General features: G+C 45.4%; 1 protein-coding gene across 3 annotated transcripts in view; it reads right to left on the bottom strand.

Annotated features, from left to right (window-relative positions):
• Positions 1 to 652: 652 nt before the first annotated feature.
• Positions 653 to 21,539, bottom strand: part of LOC144943835 (insulin-like growth factor 2 mRNA-binding protein 3-B) — a 99,323-nt gene continuing 78,436 nt past the window's right edge. The window contains exons 10-17 of one of the 3 annotated variants that reach the window (XM_078871686.1): positions 18,457 to 18,579; positions 17,613 to 17,684; positions 16,228 to 16,269; positions 15,525 to 15,641; positions 12,768 to 12,842; positions 12,138 to 12,269; positions 4,898 to 5,011; positions 653 to 3,740 (exon numbers count right to left, since the gene is read on the bottom strand). In XM_078871686.1, coding sequence (XP_078727812.1) covers positions 3,639 to 3,740; positions 4,898 to 5,011; positions 12,138 to 12,269; positions 12,768 to 12,842; positions 15,525 to 15,641; positions 16,228 to 16,269; positions 17,613 to 17,684; positions 18,457 to 18,579 — 777 coding nt within the window. In that variant the 3' untranslated portion in view covers positions 653 to 3,638. The remainder of the gene's footprint in view (positions 3,741 to 4,897; positions 5,012 to 12,137; positions 12,270 to 12,767; positions 12,843 to 15,524; positions 15,642 to 16,227; positions 16,270 to 17,612; positions 17,685 to 18,456; positions 18,580 to 21,539) is intronic. The other 2 variants (XM_078871691.1, XM_078871692.1) reach the window with 2 other exon arrangements.

Raw genomic sequence — 21,539 nt, 5'->3', positions numbered from 1 at the left:
GTTTCTACACCGTCGTTCACACGTGGACCGTTCAAGTTTCACCTACTCATTTTTTCTCCGAACACCGAGAAACTCGTGTCGAGTCTAAGAATAACGCGGCACTGTTGTGTATCGTCACGTGATATGATATTACCTCCTTGGAAGCAAACAAAATAAAACAACCCTGATATACTTTTACTGCCTGCTGGATAAACAGTATGGTGACAACAAGGAGCATAAGTCTTGAGTGACGCAGAGTGAACAGCTTCCAAAGGAGACGGAAATCGGGTTACAATCGATGCGCATTTCTAGCCACCCTAACCGACCTGCTCCTGTGCTTATCACAAACGTAGAACTTTCGCAGTGGCCGACGCCGCGAAACGGTGTCGCGATTGTGCGGAACATTAACATCGAGATCTGAGGGGCGGGTGTAGAGCGACAGATCGCGCCTGTAACTGGGCGCATGAGTCAAGTGCAGGGCTATCTGCTGCCCAAGGAATGCGCAACGTGGCCACCGAGAAGGCAGGATGAGCTTCCGGCCAGATCTGTCGTCAAACGCGCATCTTGGGCGCGGAAGGTTTCGCGCTGTCCCACCACCAATGCCCTAATGTGTCCCCCCTGTCATGTTGTGTGGCTGGAGGCCCCCCCCCCCACTCCCCCCCCCAAGGCACGTGCTGGCATTAAGTCCTGCAGGGACGTATGGGATGCAATCAGGCAAAGGTGTGCACGTATATGCTGCTGGCATAGACACATGTAAAGAAGTACATTCCAACGAATAGTCATAATCTACCTCGAGAAACAAATTCATGTGCATATTGGACGAGAAAAAACATGTAGGTTAACCTTGAACGATCCTCACATATGCCTTGAAAACCAGAGGTTAAATAGATGGCAATAATATAGCAAAGTTAATTGCTACTTTTTTTGTCTCTATCACACGTCAAGAGGGTTTTTGCTGCCCTGGGATAGAACTGTGCAATCTGTGTGTTCAACTGCAGATTTGTATTGCTGTTGTGTGGTCTTAATGGGGGTACATTCAGTATCTGCCGTGGCAGTTTGATCAGAGATAAACCAGATTTTCTTTGAGATAGTGGCGGTGGTGAGATGTGGGGTTGGTGGACCAGGCAGATATGGACGCCGTGGTGGCGATATGTTTACTACCTTTTTCTCCGGGTCTTCCCTCCACATTTATAAACGTGAATTTAGAGTATTTGGCTGCTATACATTTCCACGTGATGAGCCAACTGAGTTGAGCTATCATTTGTGACCAGGTCGTGTCTGAAAAATATATAGCTCAGTGGGCCTTACTTGGTAAAATAAAAAATGGTTGAATTGTTTGAATAGATACGCAGCAATAACAGCGACTGTGCGATATTCTGTGGCAGGGCAAGGCTGAGGCAGGAACATTCGAACTGGACACGTCCAATTGTGGATCCTAAAATATGGACCCACTAATTTTTTTGGAGGGGAGCCGAATTGTTTAACTGAAATTAATTTACCAAAGGCTGTTCCAGCGACGGATGGATTGCATTTTTTTTGTTATGGTTACCAATCCACCAGAACAGTGAAATCAAGATGCAAATTTTCACCATCATTATCCATCAAATGTGCATAAAATTCCACTTGCAGATTGGTCCAAGCACATCCAGATTTCCCAGCATGCATAGCAGTTGCACAGCGGCAGGATGGCGCTGGGCAGCTCTCATCATCGCTGGAATATCAAACATCTTCACTCCCACCAATCTGTGTTCCCTTAAAGGTATCCCCATAGCATGCTGGGGCTCATCACAAATCATAGTTCATCCGCTCGTGTCGAAGCGACTACATTAGCACAAAACCATGATTCACCATTACAACACATTTTCTCTCCACGTGAGATGAGACAGTTGGTTTTCTGCTGCAGTTTATACCTGAGGTCATGCAGCAATGTATTTTGCTTAAAGAGAAAACATGCATGTAGAAAATCCACAAATCCTGATTACATTGTGAAATTGATTCAGATACACATCTGTAAAAGCAGCACGACAATTAGCCTGTTAAAGTGAGAGTATTTCTGACAGCTTTAAGGGAACACAGGCACCGTAACGTCAGACTGTGAAATATTATTTTCTCAGATCAGGGTGGCATCTTGCACAAAGGAAAGGATGTCCCTGTCGATGACCATCAATTCCGAAATGTAAACACTGCGATTACAATGGAACATTTACGCGTGACAGGGTGCCACCCTGTAAAAGCGAGAGATGTAACTGGACGATCCCCATTACCCAAACGCAGAAATAAATCGGGTCTCCGAGTTGCACGCAGGGAGGATTTAGTCTGCAGAGTAAGCGCAGCTCGTGCAGAAGAAGAAGAAAAAAAAACTCCTCGAGATACGTCTGGGTTTCGCGCTCTTACATCTCCTTGATTAGCGGAGCACGAAGCCTTAAAAGCTAAACAAATGCGCGCACGCAAGCCAGCAACGCAGGCTCCCGGTGCTGAGAAGACCTCCGAACTGACTGCAGGAGAAACAGGCGAACAAACGGAAGATCCTGGTGTCCTACTCATCGGCCTAGCAGCAGTGTCCGACGTTCGTATTCATAGCCGCCCGATACACACATCAAACAACTTCTTACATTGTGATACCTTTTTCTTTTTTACTTTTGTCACCGTTGTTGTAAAAAGGTCATATCTTTACTACGTTTTGACATAACTGGCATTGCTTTTTGGATGGCGTGTACATAGGCATGGCGTGTAGTCTTCATTATCGTCGTTGCAAAAACGTGTGAAGCCCAAAGGGGGGTGTGGTGGTGGTGGTGTCGTTACCTCAGTAGAAATGAGGCTCGACATTTCTGAAGCGTCACTTAAACGTTTTTCTTTTTTATCACAAACGCCCAGCTGTCGGTTCGGGAGTGGGAAAATGTACATCTCGGCAAGAAAACCAAACGGTAGTTTATCTCCCAAACCGACGGCCTCACAACCACATTTTACCCTTTTTTTTATTAAAAAAATAAAATGCTCAAGGCTTTCAATTTATAAAGCATACAAAACCATCCCAAAGGAACAAAAGGAACTCTGAGGTACTTAATGCCTGAGGTAGTTCTGTTAAAAAAAAGCACATGTGTCCGTGCCTTGGCCAGCACATTCATTGCTCCTCAGTTTGGGCTCACTTGTAGTGTCCCACTGCGTCTTATAAAAATAGTTAAGACCTAATAAAATGATTCCCATTGCCTAAGCAAGGACTTATGCCGTTGGTTTTAAATAGCCGGTTGTAAACACTAAGCAATGCCTGTTCAAAAAAAAAAAAGCCAAATTTTTTTAACAAAAAAATTTCTAAATGGGTGGGGGGGGGAAGAGAAAAACAATACTTTGGTTACAGGGAAAGGGGAGGAAACAGGACCAGGCAAGAAATACAATCCTCCATAAAAGGCAGGTGATAAAACATAGTCCACATTTCATCGTCGTTGGTTTAAGACAATTGGTGGGAAGCAATTTTTTTCTTTAAAAATTGACGTTACAATACAAAACAACTGAAAACTTGATACGGATTTCTGCCTTTAACACTGGTGCTTAGCAGTTCCTCTCCCTGCTTGGGTGCCTAGCCCTCTCCCCATCCCTGTGGCGTCTGCTGGTGGACTGCCCAGGAGGTCGGGCGTGGTGAGGTGAGGTGGCGTGTGGTGGGGCTACTTCTGCCGGGACTGTCCTGGAAGGTCGGCCGGGGGTGGCTGCCGCTGCTGCTGCTGCCGATACTGCTGCAGGATCTCGCGGATCTTCCTCTGCGCCGTCTTCGGGGAGAAACGAGAGCGGGTCGGGGAAAGGAAGGACTTTGGTTACAACTAGGGTGGACGGAAGCTGTGCGGCGATGTGGGTGCACGAAGCAAACGCTTGAGGAATGGTCACGGAGGAATGAAATCGCGTGCCTGGAAGCACACAGGCTGTGCGGCAGTTGCTACTGGTAAGGTAATATAAAGGGGGAAATGAAGCATGTGGATCGAATTTGTGTGGAATTACATGGAAGACATGGGCATAATGTACAGCGCGGGTAGAAGCTCATTAACGCTTTTGGCAGAATCAACCTCGAAGCGGATTCAATTATGTGAAACCTCTCAAGGCAGACAAATTGGGGAAAAAAAGCTCTTCTGGTTATGTGGGATGTCTGACATACTGCAAGTAATTAAAGAATTCATTACTATAAAAGTTAAATTACATTCACGTGTAATTACCGTCTAACATTTAATCAACACGTGAAAATGTATCAAATATTTACAATTTAATAACGCTTAGAAACGGGTCCCTGCATAGTTTAACCCCCGAGTCACTCGCCGTCGCTGCGTAAGAAAGCGGTGAAACGCCGCGGTCAGTAGATGTGGAAGTCTGAAGAGGTTTTCTGCCGGCCTTGAAGGACTTGACTTCGCTTGTTTTGTAAAATGTGTAAGAACAATGCAGCCCTGGCGAGAGCAAGCGGAGGACCCAGGCATCGTAGGCCACGGGGTCGCCGAATTCCATGAAACAGGTAAGTCTACGGGTTTTAGAAATGCTGCAGTGTTGCGATCTGTCCACATGAATCGTGTTGCAACCAAATCAGAAAATACATTGAGATCCTTGGCTAATTCCTTAGTGATTATTTTACATGTGGGTGGGGGGGAATTGTAGTACCTGGATAACAACTAATTTTATCCAGTAACAATGCTCAAAGATCTATAACATGGTCCCGCAATCTCTCTGGCCATACTGTAGTCACCATCTGGTCACCTCAATGTCACCTCGTGGTCACCTCGTGGTCACCTCTCAGCCACCTTCACAGCCACCTTCACAGCCACCTTCGTAGCCGTGCAGGGGTGGTGGGTGGCCCCAACACACGACATCTTGGCGATCCACCAGACTAAGTGCGGCTGACAAGGTGAGCAGCGCAAAGAGGCACCACACACAGCGGCAGCTGTACCTGACTGGCGAAGAAATGCCCGATGATTTTGACGACAACTTGGTCATCATCGTCAGGCGCCTGGTCCCGCGGCACGACCACCTCGGCACTCGTCAGGTTCTGCAGCTCGTTGACCTGGACGAGACGAGATGGGACGGGATGGGGGAGGGGTGCAGGGGGATGACCGATACCGCTTTCACACCTGATGACGGAGACTTGTGTTGCCTCCGAAACGTCGTGATTTTTATTTTATTTCTTATTAATTTTAATTTCATTTTTTACCTACGTGACTTTACCGAAAGAACTAAGAGTATGAATCCTTGCAGTCACGAAAGCTTCAAATCTAGAATTTCACACTGATCTCTATTCTTGCGCATGTATGTTGAATTTAATTCGCACCGTACGTAGCTAACCGTGCTAATCTAAGGTGTGGGGAAAGACAACAAACTGGTGAGTTGAGTGCTTTGTCACAAGCACCGCCTGGCTGGATGACATAAAGTCGGCTCATGTGCTGTGTATATGTGTAACGGGTTCCGCAGACACTTGTAGATGTAACTTCTTTATTACGATTCAACACTCCAACTCTCCAACAGTACTCCAACTCTCCAACAGTCCTGATACTCTGTTACAGCCTAGGTACACAGCCTAGCTACACAGCCTAGCTACACAGCCTAGATACTCTACTCTGGCTACGCTCCGGAACTCGCCCTCACAAGGTCGTAGAGTCGGGAGTTCCAGAGTCCCAGCGCTGGCTCTCACAGCATCCCAGGGTCTTCAGATGGCTGGTCGTGGGTCTTGGGTCTTGAGTTACAACTGGGCCCCGATCGTCCAGGGAGCTCTCCTTTTATGCCTGGTCCAACGAGGGGTGGGGCCAAAAGGCTTAAGCGCCTGGGAACCCAACACCTGGCACCCAGAGGCTTAAGCGTCTGGACCCCCTGGGAACCCAACGCCTGGCGCCCAGAGGCTTAAGCGTCTGGACCCCCTGGGAACCCAGCACCTGGCGCCCAGAGGCTTAAGCGTCTGGACTCGCCTGGGATCCCAGAGCCCTCAGCAGCCCCTCCCTTCTTATGTCACTACATTACCCCCCTCTACGTAGCCTCTAGCCGTCCCGGCTGTCAATAATTAGAAAGTTTAAATTAACGAAAGGGAGAGAGAGAAAAAAAAAATACGCGAGCCTCAACAGGAAAAGAAAAGAGAACAAGAAAGCAACCATAAATACCATAACCAACCTGTACAACTTTACACTATATACAAGCATCAATCAACAAAAAGGTGAAGCAATGACACGTGAACAAACGACCCGCGGCACACCTAGCCCTCCTCGGGATCCGCATAGAAAACGGGGAATTAACAACAACAAATATACAGATTCTGACGCGTTGGATGCACAACCACCGCATGGATGGCAGGGTTCCACACCATCCTGCCAGCCTCCCATCCGTCAGGTGGAGAGAAGGCGAAGACCAACATGTCTATCACCCCTCTACACACACTTATCCGGACGTCTGTCTACGTCCCGGGTCGAGAAGTCGTACTTCAGGGCCGACCCGTGTACTGGGCAAAGAAGTCGCACTTCAGGGCTGCTCCAGTATCTACATTTTAAAAAATATATATATAAAATTTACATGACACAAACAAAATAAATCTGCCTGCTCCTGCCCAGAAATGGTGGCCGCACGCGCGAACCGCATCTCCAAAAGGCATCCCGTGCTTGCGTCCCAGCAGCCCTCAATGAGGACCACCACCGACATTACATGTCAACCGTTAGCACCCCCCGCCTTTCCAACGTGGCGTCTCCATCCTAAAACCGCGCACGTCGGCCATATCGGGGGGGCTTCAACCCAGTCTCTCTCCAAGACTCGCATCGCAGCATATAGCTGTACCGACCGAGCTGAGACCCAATCTCTCTCCAAGACTCGCATCGCAGCATATAGCTGTACCGACCGAGCTGAGACCCAATCTCTCTCCAAGACTCGCATCGCAGCATATAGCTGTACCGACCGATGTGAGACGACCCATCGTTCACTCCCTGCACAACATGCACCCTAACAACTGAGGGATACAGTCCCAACGTAACGGGAAAACTACACCTGAACACCACGAATCTCCAGCCCACTGTTTCAACGCGCCTCGGAGTGTTTCAATCTCCGGGCCGTCAGGGCGAGCCTACTGCTCCAGACGCACCACGGAGGGTCTCAACCTCCGGGCCGTCAGGTCAAGCCGTCAGCGATTCCATGACGGGACCACACTCTCCGAGCCATGTGAGCGCACAGCCCACTAGGCTAGACATGCCACGGAGTGTTTCAATCTCCGGGCTGTCAGGTCAAGCCGTCAGCCATAGCATGACGGGACCACACTCTCCGAGCCATGTGAGCACACAACCCACTAGGCTAGACATGCCACGGAGTGTCTCTATCTCTGGGCTGTCAGGTCAAGCCGTCAGCCATAGCATGACGGGACCACACTCTCTGAGCCATGTGAGCACACAGCCCACTAGGCTAGACATGCCACGGAGTGTCTCTATCTCCGGGCTGTCAGGTCAAGCCGTCAGCCATAGCATGACGGGACCACAAATCTCGTGTTAGACATGAAACACCCGCTGGGCCATTGTCACCATCTCAAGATAAATGCCCCATACAGTATATACATCGTTAACAATGACAGCACAAGCTATACATTAACAATCACGAACAAAGCTCAATACAAATCATGCATTGTTAACAATCACAAGCAAAGTTTCGCACACACATTGACAACACTCACGAGCGAAGCTCCACACAGTTTACCCAACAACAGTCACGACTCCCCGACGACAACGAAGAAAATGTCAACAAAAAAATCATTAATCCAGAGCGCGTAAATGTACGAAGTGTCATGGGCCTGGTCTCCCGACCTCCAACCTTTGGCCAGAGCAGCAAAGGCGGCGACCTGCGTGTCGGTCGATGTGCTGGCCCCGGCGCTGATTACAGTAAGAATGGCGCCCTCACTGTCCGGTCGCAGCGCTGATGACGCGAAATGCTAGGTTGAAGCCAGCTGTCGTCCGGCAGTGAAGGTCGCAGCACTGATGACGCGGCGTTGCTAGGTTGCAAACAGCTGTCACCCGGCGGTGAGGGACGCAGCGCTGATGACGCGGCGTCGTCGGGTTGGCCCACGCTGGGCCCGGAAGCGACGTCGCTCCCAGCGGTCATTGCTCCCCCGGCAGAAGTGACGACACACCCGGATGTATTTGCGGCGGGAACGGCTGCCATCTTTGTGTGGGAGCCGGCGGAATGGCGCGGCCGCTGCCCCGCCTCTCTCCCTCCTGTCTCCGCCTGTGAGCGACGCATGTCGTCCAGGATGGAGACGGTGGCGTGGAGCAGCTCAGTGAGGCGAAGCAGCGCCTCCTCCATCGCTGCTCCCGACGCTGGAGAGGGGACGGTCGGCGGAGCAGACAGCTGTTCAGCCGGCGGTGCAGCGTCGCTGTCGGCCGGTGTTGGCCGCCCCATCGCTGCTTGCTCCTCTTCATCGCCGTCAGGACTGAAGGTACGTGGCTTACTTCTTGTCTCCATAGCCACTTCTGACGCCAAAGGTAACGGGTTCCGCAGACACTTGTAGATGTAACTTCTTTATTACGATTCAACACTCCAACTCTCCAACAGTACTCCAACTCTCCAACAGTCCTGATACTCTGTTACAGCCTAGGTACACAGCCTAGCTACACAGCCTAGATACTCTACTCTGGCTACGCTCCGGAACTCGCCCTCACAAGGTCGTAGAGTCGGGAGTTCCAGAGTCCCAGCGCTGGCTCTCACAGCATCCCAGGGTCTTCAGATGGCTGGTCGTGGGTCTTGGGTCTTGAGTTACAACTGGGCCCCGATCGTCCAGGGAGCTCTCCTTTAATGCCTGGTCCAACGAGGGGTGGGGCCAAAAGGCTTAAGCGCCTGGGAACCCAACACCTGGCACCCAGAGGCTTAAGCGTCTGGACCCCCTGGGAACCCAACGCCTGGCGCCCAGAGGCTTAAGCGTCTGGACCCCCTGGGAACCCAGCACCTGGCGCCCAGAGGCTTAAGCGTCTGGACTCGCCTGGGATCCCAGAGCCCTCAGCAGCCCCTCCCTTCTTATGTCACTACATATGTGCCAGAGGTGCCATCATAGTGTTAGTTTATTAGAGGGCATTACATTCGGTTGTTTTTCTGGCCACGGCTAATGATGGCAATATGGTTCAGGAGCTAAACGTCGAGTTCTGTTGCTGGCCAAGTCAAGAGGGCTTCAGGAGAGCGGAGTTGGTGCAGTTTTTGCTGTTCCTCCTCTGTTGAAGGAGCGCAGGCTGCAGTGGTTTACCGCATGGTCCGTAGTTTAGGTTGTATGGCCACAATTGCACTTCTGTGACGTGTCTTTTAATTTTCCATTCACGAAGGAGCTATGCGCATCAGCGTGTTGACGTTCTGATGCAGTTGACGATCACACCTGTTTAATTCCACCGATATCAGACGAGTCCAATGGGCAGCAAAAGTGGTATCCAAAAACTGGGGACATTCTAAATAAAAATGACCTTGTACACGCAAAGTGATTATGACAGCAATTCCATATGTCAACTGGACCAAACACTGCACTTTGAAATAAATTGCATTTACATTTTAGTGTGGAGGCAGCCTTAGCAGTTGGTGTGGTGGGCTTGCCATGAGGACAGTTTGAATGGAACAAGTGACGATTCAATTCCTAGAGCCTTCTGGAAAAGTTTCGGAGCAAATTTCCCCAAGGACATAGTCACCTACAAATGTGTACGAAAGAACATTTACAACGAGAGCTCAATATTCCAAATCAGTCTCCAAGTAAATTGTAAAAATAAACCTTTTCTCCCGTTACGAGTTGACTGAAAGTTGCAGGGTGGGTGACCCGTTGACCGTTGGAATCTTGGAAAGCGCAAGCGGTTAGCGCAAATTTGATGTAGAGAGGCGTAGCGCTGCTGTTTTTAAAGACATTGTATTCGCCGCAGAGAACTGCAGCGACACGACCACACTCTATTACAGCTGGTGACAAACTGTGCCACACGCCCTCCCGCATGGCCTTGTGGGAGTCTCGGTAGCGATGGAGTATTTTTTTTCCCTTTGCGGTTCCTTTTGATGATGAATACGTACATCATCGGAGCGGAATGGGAAGAAAAACCGACAACCCACAGGCAACTGTGCCGAGGCAACACTTATACACACATTCCCATCTAAAGAGATATCAATTGACTCTCATGTGCGTATTAAGATAATTAACAAACGAATTAATAGAAAAATGCAAAACACAGAAAGGCAAAATGCCTCAAAACAGTTAACACTATTGTATCATGTGTTCGTACAGACTGCAAGAGTTAATAGAATAACGCCTGGCTTGTTTGCAGTGAGAAAAGGTTGCAAGGATGAGAAGCTGCAGGACAGACTGCAGAACCATGATGAACCGGAACGCGATAAAAAAAAACCCAACAGTGCATCACAACCTTAACAATGTTATTATAATTTTGACTTAAAACTTTCGTGACTGCAGGGATTAATATTCTATGGTTCTTTCGGTAAAGTCACGTAGATAGAAAAAATAACAATAAAGTAATACAAATTAAAATAAAGTGAATAAAAAATAATACAAGAATTAACAATAAAATAATAAAATTTTAAATAAAGTGAATAAAAATAATACAAATATTAACAATAAAATAATAAAAATTAAAATAAAGCGAAAAAAAGTAATACAAATATTAACAATAATAAAAATAAAGTGAATAAAACATTATAAAAATATTTTTTATTCACTTTATTTTCATTTTTATTATTTTATTGTTATAATTTGTTCTATCTACGTGACTTTATCGAAAGAACCATAGAATATGAAAATGTTATTATAGCATGCAAAAGTGCTTGTGAGAACGGTCCTGAAATAACAGAGCATTACGACTACAAGAATGTGTTCCACGTGTTAAGTGGAAGTGCTTGTCTTCTCAACATCACTTTGTATTATCTTTTCATAAAAGCAGCCAAAGTGATGAAATTCTGAGAGAAAAAAATCCACACGTGGCTAGTGAACCTCAGCCACACTACAGGACTGGTTTTTATATATAGTTATTAGATACTGGCGTACATTTGATGTGTGTGCCTATGTGTTTGTCTCTCTCTGTGTGTCTCTGTGTAATTTCTCTCTGCTTGTGTGTCCTGTTTGTGTGTCTCCGGTTCTGTGTTTAATCTCTCTCTTACTGGTAGGAACCTCCTGGTTGCACCAGCCCACAGGGGATTATTGTGTCCGTCCGTCGTGCAGGGAGGGGCTGGATGGGGAGGGGAGGGTGGGGCTGGGTGGGTGGGGAGGGGCTGGGTGGGGAGAGGTTGGTCACCCCGTGGTGCCCTTATAAAATTCAACGTTTAACCTACTCACGCCGGCTTGTGCCCGCCCTCACAGTCGGCCATATTTGCGGAATACACCATGGCGCCATTGACCCTGGCCATTGACCGAGCAACCCAACGTTCCTACCAGCTCCCTCCGCAGGAATGTGTTAAATTTAGCAATCTTTGGAAGAACGTAATCAACCAGGTAGGGTGTTGACTGTTATGTTAGCCGACTCTCTGTGTTGTATTGCATTATATTTCTAAGTTAACTAGATTTTGTTTCCTCTTTCGTTTGTACCTGATGATGATTGCTTGTGTTGCAATCGAAACGTCGTATGCTAGTATTTAATTTATTATTTTCTCTTTCTATGTGACTTTACCGAACGAACCAAAGAGTAATTCCTGCAGTTACGAAAGCGCTAAATCTAGTATGAATATATGCATTAGACGTATAAGTTTTAGTTTTTTGTGAATATTTATTGGTACATTCTGTTTTCAGAATAAACTCCATTTTCTGATATGGTGACAAGACAAGTCCACCCATTTACCCAACTTCACACCAATTAGATTTTTATCTCTGGAGTTTTTTTTTTAAGTAAAGTCTACACTAGCAAACCAAGGGATCATGAAACTTAAACATAATATTGTTGATGCTGTGTCATCATCCATCTCTACAGCTGTGTTGGAAAATGTTTTCTCGGAGGCTGAATGCTGAATTATATTGATTAGATATTCGAGAAAATCGAATCAATGCCATAACAAAAACTTATAAGTCTATCACATGTATTCATATACATTTTACGTCAGTATCTTGAAGAACAATAAAACCATTCAACGTTCTTTTTTGGGACACCCTGTATCTATTCATCTGCGAGTGTGTCAGCATGACCGGCGCGGCCTGCTCAGCGGTGTTGTAATCGTACCGTTCGCCCTCCCTTGCCGATGACCCTGCCGGCAGCGGCCGATGGGACCTTGATGTGGGCCTCCAGCTTCACTTCTTCCTTGGGGTTGTAGAAATTCTCTTCTTTTAATTTCCCATAAATTCTGCCCTGGGCCTGGAGATGCACACAGCCAACAACGAGCGCACGGGTGACACGCCGTCCAGGATGCTGCGAAGCTTGCCATATCCTTCGTCACATTTTTGCACGGCGATGTGGAGATCGGAGTTCGACTGTTACCCAGAGATCAGTGGTGTAAATTAGCACAAACCACCGTTTTGAACGTTGGGTGGGTGTTGGCTTTAGAGCGGTGGATCAAAATGCGATTAACTCTGATCCTGAACCCCACAATCAGTGCCCACACAATGTCCTCCCCTCACCGAATAACACGGTACCATTTATAAGCAATAGCCTTGTGTATAATTATAATACATGGAGCAGGTGATTGCTATTGCAACGTACCATGAATGTAATTATCTCTCGAGTTCTTGGTGTTATGGTGAAAAACGCACATTAAATATGAAAAAAACTTAATCATATTTAGTAAAAATTTCCTTTTTTTATTATCATTTCAATGCCGAAGTAATGGGCATGTCCACCAGGGGTTACTCTCACCTTGAACTGTGCTTCAGCAGGGCCAGTAATGGTGACCATTCTCTCTTTGGCGTCAGGCGTTTCAGGAGGCGCAATCTGCGGAGAAGACGGGGGCCACACACGGCGCAAGTCGCAACAGTGCAGCCCGGCGCGCATCTTTCGTGACGGAGAAGTGTCCATTGGGCAAGAAACATGAAGGAGCAGAAACAAGCTTTCCTGCGTGCCAGATACCGCCAAAGTACATGGCTCAGCATCAACACCATTCACACATTAATTGTAGATTTGAAGCTTTCGTGACTGCAAGGATTCGTACTCTTAGGTTTTTTCGGTAAAGTCACGTAGGTAGAAAATAAAATTAATAAAAGTATTAATAGGAATAAAATAAAATAAGTAAAAAAAATTTTTATTATAAAATAAAATTACATTTTACTCTTAGGTTTTTTCGGTAAAGTCACTTAGGTAAAAAATAAAATTAAAATTAATAAAAGTATTAATAGAAATAAAATAAAATGTAATTTTCTATTAAAAGTATTAATAGAAATAAAATAAAATTACATTTTATTTTATTTCTATTAATACTTTTATTAATTTTAATTTTATTTTTTACCTAAGTGACTTTACCGAAAAAACCTAAGAGTACGAGTACCATTCACACAACTGGGCGGTGGCACGGCTCAGCGGCGGGGCGTTTTCGCCACTCGACACGGAGGTTTGCCGCTCGGGGGCTCCAGCGGCCGGTCTGGTTAACGCTGCAGTGTGCGTACCGAGCATGAAACATACACCCCCCTAGCCTGCTTCACAGCGGACGTTCAAGCGTCCCGTGATGTCATTCGCAACAGGGGCCGCCGTTGTGTGCCAAATCTCACGGTTCAAGTTTGCCCGATTTCTTTTCACACGCTTTTATTTAACTCACTCTGTCTGTTGTATCCTCAACTCTGTCTGTTGTCGTATCCTCAAATCTTGTAACTCAATTTTAACCCACTTCCCAATGTGGTATCGACTGTAGACTTGGTATACGTATGTCATACTGATGACAATACTATATTCTATCATTAAAAATAACATATATATTTTTTTAAGCAATCTTTTTGTATCTTATGTTTCGGCTTGGGTCTAATTGTCCACGCTCAACTCACGTTGGCTGTAAATCACAACGGCCCCTTACGTTATGGCAAGCTTCGGGGCCACTTCTTGGAGTCGTGGCGTTCTTCCATTACTAGTACGGTACATTTTATTAAAGCGTGTTTAAAAAAAAGTATTTTCAAATATTACTTATTTTTTAAATGACACCGCAAAGAACTCAATTGGAATCTGCAGAGCAACCGTCGCTCCCCCCGACTGCGAAAACTTGGCAGGACCCATATACCTGTCAACCCCTTATCAGTGCCCTACCTTATTACAGACAAATTCAGCCTGTGTAGGCTATATGAAAGATCTTTGTCTTTGTCATCTACCTTACTCTTGCATGTGCCCTCATATGTAATGTACATAAAATCACCCACATCAAACTCCACTGACCTCTGCTACTTGTTAAAAGCATGAAGTAAACATGATTAAATACTTTAAACGTTTTAGCTGGGGCCTAAAACCAACACAAAACATTTCTAGAACAAACTGTATTTACCGATTTTTTTACAATTGTTTACAAATAAAAGAAACATTAATAAGTTTAATTGTTTGACGTTTTCATATTGAGCCCGTGACTTTACGACAATCTGTTACTTTGGAGAAAATTGCCGATTTTTTTTGGGATAAAACTAAATATATTTAACTGGGAAACATCTTGCGTCTATCAAAATTACAATCGTGATTACACGGATGTATGAAATCAATCTATATGCATGGCTGATCCGTCATCAATTGCTCAAGATCCTGTGACTAATACTCGTGTAAGTCTGCCAACCGGGTAAATAAAGCTCACTGCTAAAACTGTATTAGAATAAGGCATATGACTAAGCCACATGAATCACCGGAGACACGAAATAAACATATGCTACTCCATGCAAAATGTGCATTTTATACGCATACTTGAAGTGCACATGAATCACAACACAGTTATGTACTTTAATGTTTTCCATACAACTTTGCTCAGTGTAATTATCATTTAATGCGGTGTTCAAATAAACAGGAAGTGGCAAAAACATGTGTCCATGGGGTTAGATGGGTTTTCAAATCAAGTAATTTTTCATGGGAAAATTATATCTAAAAATATATATATATATTATTCTTCTCTTGTGTAGACTATCCTGACTGAAACTATCTTCTCTGTAACATTCTGTAATATACTCAAACTGTTGCCATTAGTGTTTTTTTCGAACCACTATATCATATCTCAATTTCCATCGTCTTAAAGTAAAGTCTACCAATCGGAATATACAACATTACAACTGCATTGTCAAGATCAAGATGTCATCGTGGCCAAAGCCATTTGTCATCATGCCACCGCACCTTGCTTTCTACCCTGCGCTAGATACCACAGCTGCTGCATAGTAGCCACGTGACCTCCTAGATCCACTCTCACAGTCTCCCTCCATCTAGCCCGAGCTATCCCCTCCCCTCCTCCTCCCTTGGTCTTCCGGCGAGGTTATCCATGCAATCCACAAAATAAATTAGCAGACGATGTGCCTCTCTTTCACATATCCATAGCTCCTCACACACACGATAAGTATTTCTTACACAACCCATTAGCCGCACAATCTACAATCATTTCGACAATGGAGGTATTCTAAAAACCACCAAGCCATTCACACACACACGTGCTCGCGTGCACAAATGTACCTTGATGGAGGCTCCTGCAAATCTTGAGATCTGCTTAATGTTCTGGCCCTTTTTGCCAATGATGGCACCGACCGACTGCGTAGGGATGAACAGGAAGACCGTCTCCTGCTCCGTCTGCTGCTCTCACACACACACACACGCGTGCATGCAGCACAAACACACGGGGTGGGGGGTGGGCAAGCGCACAGACAAGCATGTACGCGCACACGCGCGACACGGCAGGGCAGCGGGTCGCATGGAATCCGCGGCGGTGCTTCGCTGTGGACGCAGCCACCAACGTGCACGACGCTTTGGGGGTCGGTGACAAAACCATGCAGAGGGTCGAGCCGTGGTTACCAGGCAAAGCTTCGAAAGGGGGCAAAGGGAGCGCGCAGAGCTGTGGACATCGCCAATTTAATCTGTTGATTGAACGAACGTAGGATGTGACTGCACCGTAAAAATCTTCCCAAGCCGGACTGAAGTAAGCTAGAATTCAGTGCAAGCTGCCCGAAATAAAGAACTAAACTGAGAAATAAAGAGGATACAAAACTCCGGCAAGAACATTGTTTGCGCATTATAATTACACCGAGTCGTGTAAAAACCCGGTGAGCATGGCACTTGGAAGCCATGCTCATCTACATTCGCTGTGAATGGTCTCATTATTTCACATTTCTTTCACGTTAATCTTACAAATAATATATATTCGTCAAGCACGTCAAAATACCTCTGCAGCTGTCCACGTCCAATGAATGTTAGCATTCCAATTCTGATTCATGGTGGTGATAACGTAACAGGTTAATTATACAGTAGTAATTTCCGTGTTATTAAAATTCTAAATATTTCACTGTCAATAGTTAATTATCATCGAGCATTAATTACATGTCTTAAGTTGTAGATACACATGCATTTTATTAATATGCACATTGGTTTTTATCACCATTTCATTATTTTCAGTAGACCAGACATCGCTCATAACCAGAAAAGTTGTACCAAATTGGTCTGACTTTGAGAGGTTTTACTCTTACTTTACATTTCCAAAGCAATAAGGTTATTTACAATTGCAGAAGCACTCTATAAAGTCGAACCTCCCAGTGTTAACTTTCCACCATGCGAATTGTTGAGCATCAGACGAATCCAGACCGGGCATTGCCGATGCGGTCACCTGATGCACAAATGGGCGCATCAAAGATTCGGCGGTCTGTGAGTGCTCGGCCACGATTCCCGAAACCATCGACGGCATCGTAAACAATCCGCTGCTGCTGCTGCGGTATTCACTCCTTTATAGGAGGAACCGACGAGATCCACTCTGCTTCTGAACAAAGTATTGAGCGGATAACCAATCTAACATGGTATCTTTAATCTGCTGTTATTAATCCATACTAAAGAAGCAAAAGAAGCACTCTTAGAAGCAGAAGCATCGCACAGAGGTGAGAACCTGTGTTAATGTTGGCTCGGCAACATGAGCGCACACACACACACAACAACGACGATCAAGCACGAAGAGTACTAGAAGCAATTTTCTAAATACGAATCACAAATTAATATTTGTGCTGCAAGCAGGTTAGGGCAACGCACGGACACACAAAAGCACGTGGGAAGCTGCTACATGGAATATGCAACAGCCAATTCCTGCCCTTTGATGAAACAGAAAAAAGGGGGCTCAGATAGCAATAGATGATGCCCATTTAATTTTTTTTGACCAAGTCTCCAAGAGCTAAAACGTCACATTTCATGGTCTCAAGTAACATATACTTAAATGGCTATCGTATGCTGCAACTAAAACAAAAACATTTTTATGATGGTAATGTGTTGTGTTCCCCTTTGGATAATTACTGAATAAAATAAAATAAATAAATCTAAACTCAAGGCATCCTTTGAGATCTCTGCTCGTTTTTTCACACAAAGATGTGGCTATAACCTGTCATCTCATAGTTATCTATTTTAAATGCCTTCACTAGCTTCAGACTCTTCCATGACTATTTTGGCAACAGAGTACTTTTGCGCTGTATCTGGATAAGAAGAGGAAATGCTGAACACCAGTGAGGAGGCGCCAGGACTGTGGGACTATAGTGCTACGGCAGGAGCTCCCCCCCCTCTAGCTGCACTTACAGCTGCGGGCTGGGCCACTGCCGGCGTGACAGCAGACGTGCCGTACGCACCACCCACAAACGACGGGTGACTCTGAATCAGACACAGAGACAGGGACGGTGACGAGGGCTGGTGGACGGGGGGGGGGGGGTCGTGGGTGGGGGGGGACGACGACTCACGAAACCCACAGAGAAAGCGACGGCTGTACAAAAAGTCGTGGACAGCAGGAGAAAAATACGGCGTGTGTGTGTGTGCGCGCGTGCGTGTGCTGCAGCGGTCGTCAGCGTGCTGCGCAACGGATCCCGCTCATGGCCAACACCAGTGACGATTATCCAAACCGATCCTGGGCCTCCCCTAGGTCGACTCAGCCTCAAATGAGTAGCTGGTGCGGTGTGTAACATTGCTAATAAGAAGACAAAGGCGGCCGGGCATGGTGTTGCCCACTCTCGGTGTGTCGTACCTGCCTTTATAATATCTGCTAGCTAACAGCACTTGCCCCAACAGTTTGTCGAAGGCTATACAGGGGGGGATTTTTGTCTTTGTTAGCAGTAGCACAGCCGAGAGGTTTCATCTCTGTGTCGCGTTAGCACCAAGAGAAGACATTGGAAGACTGCTCCACACCAATAGCTAGTGCCGCTGTAAACAGCCGTATTAGAAAACTCACAAAACAACATAAAATAAGACATTTAAAAAAGAAAATTAAACGAGAAAAAATTATATAAATCATTCGACTCGACACGTTCTTGAAAATGGCTTTACGCCGTGCAGGGAAACATACATTTCAGTGAAAACATGCAAACAAATTTGATTCAGGTGCTCGATGGAAAGCTAAAAGAGAGGAAGTGGGGAAGGGCAGAGTTCTTACCGCAAACGGCATGTAGGGGGTGTTCATGGCACGTGGCACTGATGAGGCCGGCATTCCGGGCATAGATGGGGGGAAAAGCCCCACTGCGTTCAAGTTCAGCCCTGGGATCAGGTTTCCCTGTTGCTGAAACGGCACAAAAACACAACCATGGCGAGATAAAAAAAATGGCGAAGCAATTTACAACAAAGCCAACTCGCAACATCTCCCTGCATCAACAAGTGTGGGGTAGCAGCACTCCTATCTCTCTCTCACAGCCCTGAGCCGGTGTGGGAAACTCCACAATTCCCTTTGAGGGTGCCAGTCTCCCAACGGACCAAGCACTGATAACGTCCTACAAAGCGGTACCATTTTATCGTATCCAAAAAGATGATCGGTTGAGTTTGCTACCGCTTTAACCCTGACCAACATTTGAAGCCAACAAATCTTTATATGGTGACCTGAGCACTACAACAGTGCAACCTCTTCTTGGTTCTTTCGGTAAAGTCACGTAGAAGGAAAATAATAAAATAATAAAAATTAAACATAGTAAAATCAAATTCTCACGACGTTTTGGCCACAACGCAAGCAGCCGTCCTCAGGTGAAGAACAGGTCTGTCGAGAAGACATTCAGACTCTGTCTTCTCGACAGACCTGTTCTTCACCCGAGGACGGCTGCTTGCGTTGTGGCCGAAACGTCGTGAGAATTAGATTTTATAATGTGTAATTTTTATTATTTTATTATTTCCCTTCTACGTGACTTTACCGAAAGAACCAAGACTATAGTGCCAACCTCAGGAAGAAGTTTGAAAAATATATTGTAATACTAAGATAACAAATCTGGGTTGTGTTTTCTTGGCATCACTAAGAGCGGTAAGATGGCTCAACGTTCTCTTGAATTGTACCATCTTACTTAAAAAATAAACACGATGATGACGGCGACATGAAATATACTTATTGGCATCTGGCACACATTAAAACATTAAAGGAGTGACAATGTTCTAAAGAAAAGAAGATCACATGTGGGAGCACAGCCACATGTGGTAGTACTGTTATTGTGATAGTAAATTGATGTAGCAGCTGTAATTGCAATCATTATCACTGTCGTAAATTACAACCGGAGGGTCCCCCCCCCCCCGTGTGATTGTACCGAGTTCCCATATCAGTTAGATGCCTTCACCAACCCACACTGACCAGCGTCGTGAAGTGAGGTCAAACAACAACGCTGCAATTCACGGATGTTACGCTTAAACCACGGTCACCAGCAGCTCTGCTTCCATCAGCTGTGACACACTGACTGGGTAGGTGAAGAAGCAGGGCCAGTGGGATATGGACAGGGTGCCTTTAGGATTTGTACGTAGCGAAATAGGAACAACTAAGCAGGTGTGTGACAAAAGCCGGAGTGCCAAAGCTGCAGAGTAAAGTAAATTTTATATATTAGAGATAGCAGTCCTTGCGATGAGACCCAGAGAGAGAGTGAGACACAGCAACACGAGATGGCCATGAGTGAAGACAGAGAGACCGTATGTCCGAGTAGAAGCGATGATAAAGCCGGAGACAAGAGGTGTGTAAGAAGAGATGTGGCCAAGACGGGCACGATGACTTAAGAGATGTTCTTGGTTCTTTCGGTAAAGTCACGTAGAATGGAAATAATAAAATAATAAAAATAAAACATAATAAAATAATTCTCACGACGTTTCTATGTTTTATTTATGTATTATGTTTTATGTTTATTATTTTATTATTTCCATTCTACGTGACTTTACCGAAAGATTTTTCGATTTAATGCTTTCGTGATTGCAGGGATTCATCTTCTTGGTTCTTTCGGTAAAGTCACGTAGAATGGAAATAATAAAATAATAAAAATAAAACAATAAAATAATTCTCACGACGTTGCGGCCACAACGCAAGCAGCCGTCCTCAGACTCTGTCTGCTCAACAGACCTGCTCTCCACCTGAGGACAGGCTGCTTGCGTTGTGGCCGAAACGTCGTGAGAATTGTATTTTATTATGTTTTATTTTTATTATTTTATTATTTCCATTCTACGTGACTTTACCGAAAGAACCAAGAAGATTTACCGAAAGAACCAAGAAGATGAATCCCTGCAGTCACGGAAGCTTTAAATCGAGACTTAAGAGATGTGTTCAGTTGAAACAGAACAGAGACAAGTTGAATATTAATTGCCTGCACACTGCTATGTGCCACGGTACGTAAGTCGCGACAAGGATGCCGTCGTTTCAGCCGTGCCTACCTCACCAGCTCCTCTTGGGTTGAGACAACAGAGTGCAAAATGTTGTCGGTGTTAAATCCTATTTAACCCCCGAATGTCTTCCTATACCACAGGATTTAATTTTTTACCGCCATTATTTTTTTCCCTCCGGTTTAAATTTTTTGTCTTTGATTCCCACCTCCCCCCCCCCAACAATCACTGGTTTAGACCCCGTGCTGCCTCCTGAAACCCTTTCCTGACCTCTCCACATTCCTGGCGCTCGTTCCCACTGACTTTTGGCATATGTCCCTGGTCCCTGTTTGGTGTTGAACTCTAAGGACCTTATTCTTGATCGCTTGTGTTGCAATCGAAACGTCGTGAGAATTTTATTGTTTTATTTTTATTATTAAAATTAAAGTCACGTAGAAGGTGTGGTTTTCACACACCTGATGATGATTGCTTGTGTTGCAATCGAAACGTCGTGATAATTTTATTGTTTTATTTGTATTATTAAAAGTAAAGTCACGTAGAAGGTGTGGTTTCCACACACCTGATGATGATTGCTTGTGTTGCAATCGAAACGTCGTGAGAATTTTATTGTTTTATTTGTATTATTAAAAGTAAAGTCACGTAGAAGGTGTGGTTTTCACACACCTGATGATGATTGCTTGTGTTGCAATCGAAACGTCGTGATCATTTTATTGTTTTATTTTTATTATTAAAAGTAAAGTCACGTAGAAGGTGTGGTTTTCACACACCTGATGATGATTGCTTGTGTTGCAATCGAAACGTCGTGAGAATTTTATTGTTTTATTTTTATTATTAAAAGTAAAGTCATGTAGAAGGTGTGGTTTCAACACCTGATGATGATTGCTTGTGTTGCAATCGAAACGTCGT

This window comes from Lampetra fluviatilis, chromosome 2, assembly GCF_964198595.1.
Source record: "Lampetra fluviatilis chromosome 2, kcLamFluv1.1, whole genome shotgun sequence".
Lineage (NCBI taxonomy): Eukaryota > Metazoa > Chordata > Hyperoartia > Petromyzontiformes > Petromyzontidae > Lampetra > Lampetra fluviatilis.
This window is presented reverse-complemented; position numbering and strand designations above follow the sequence as displayed.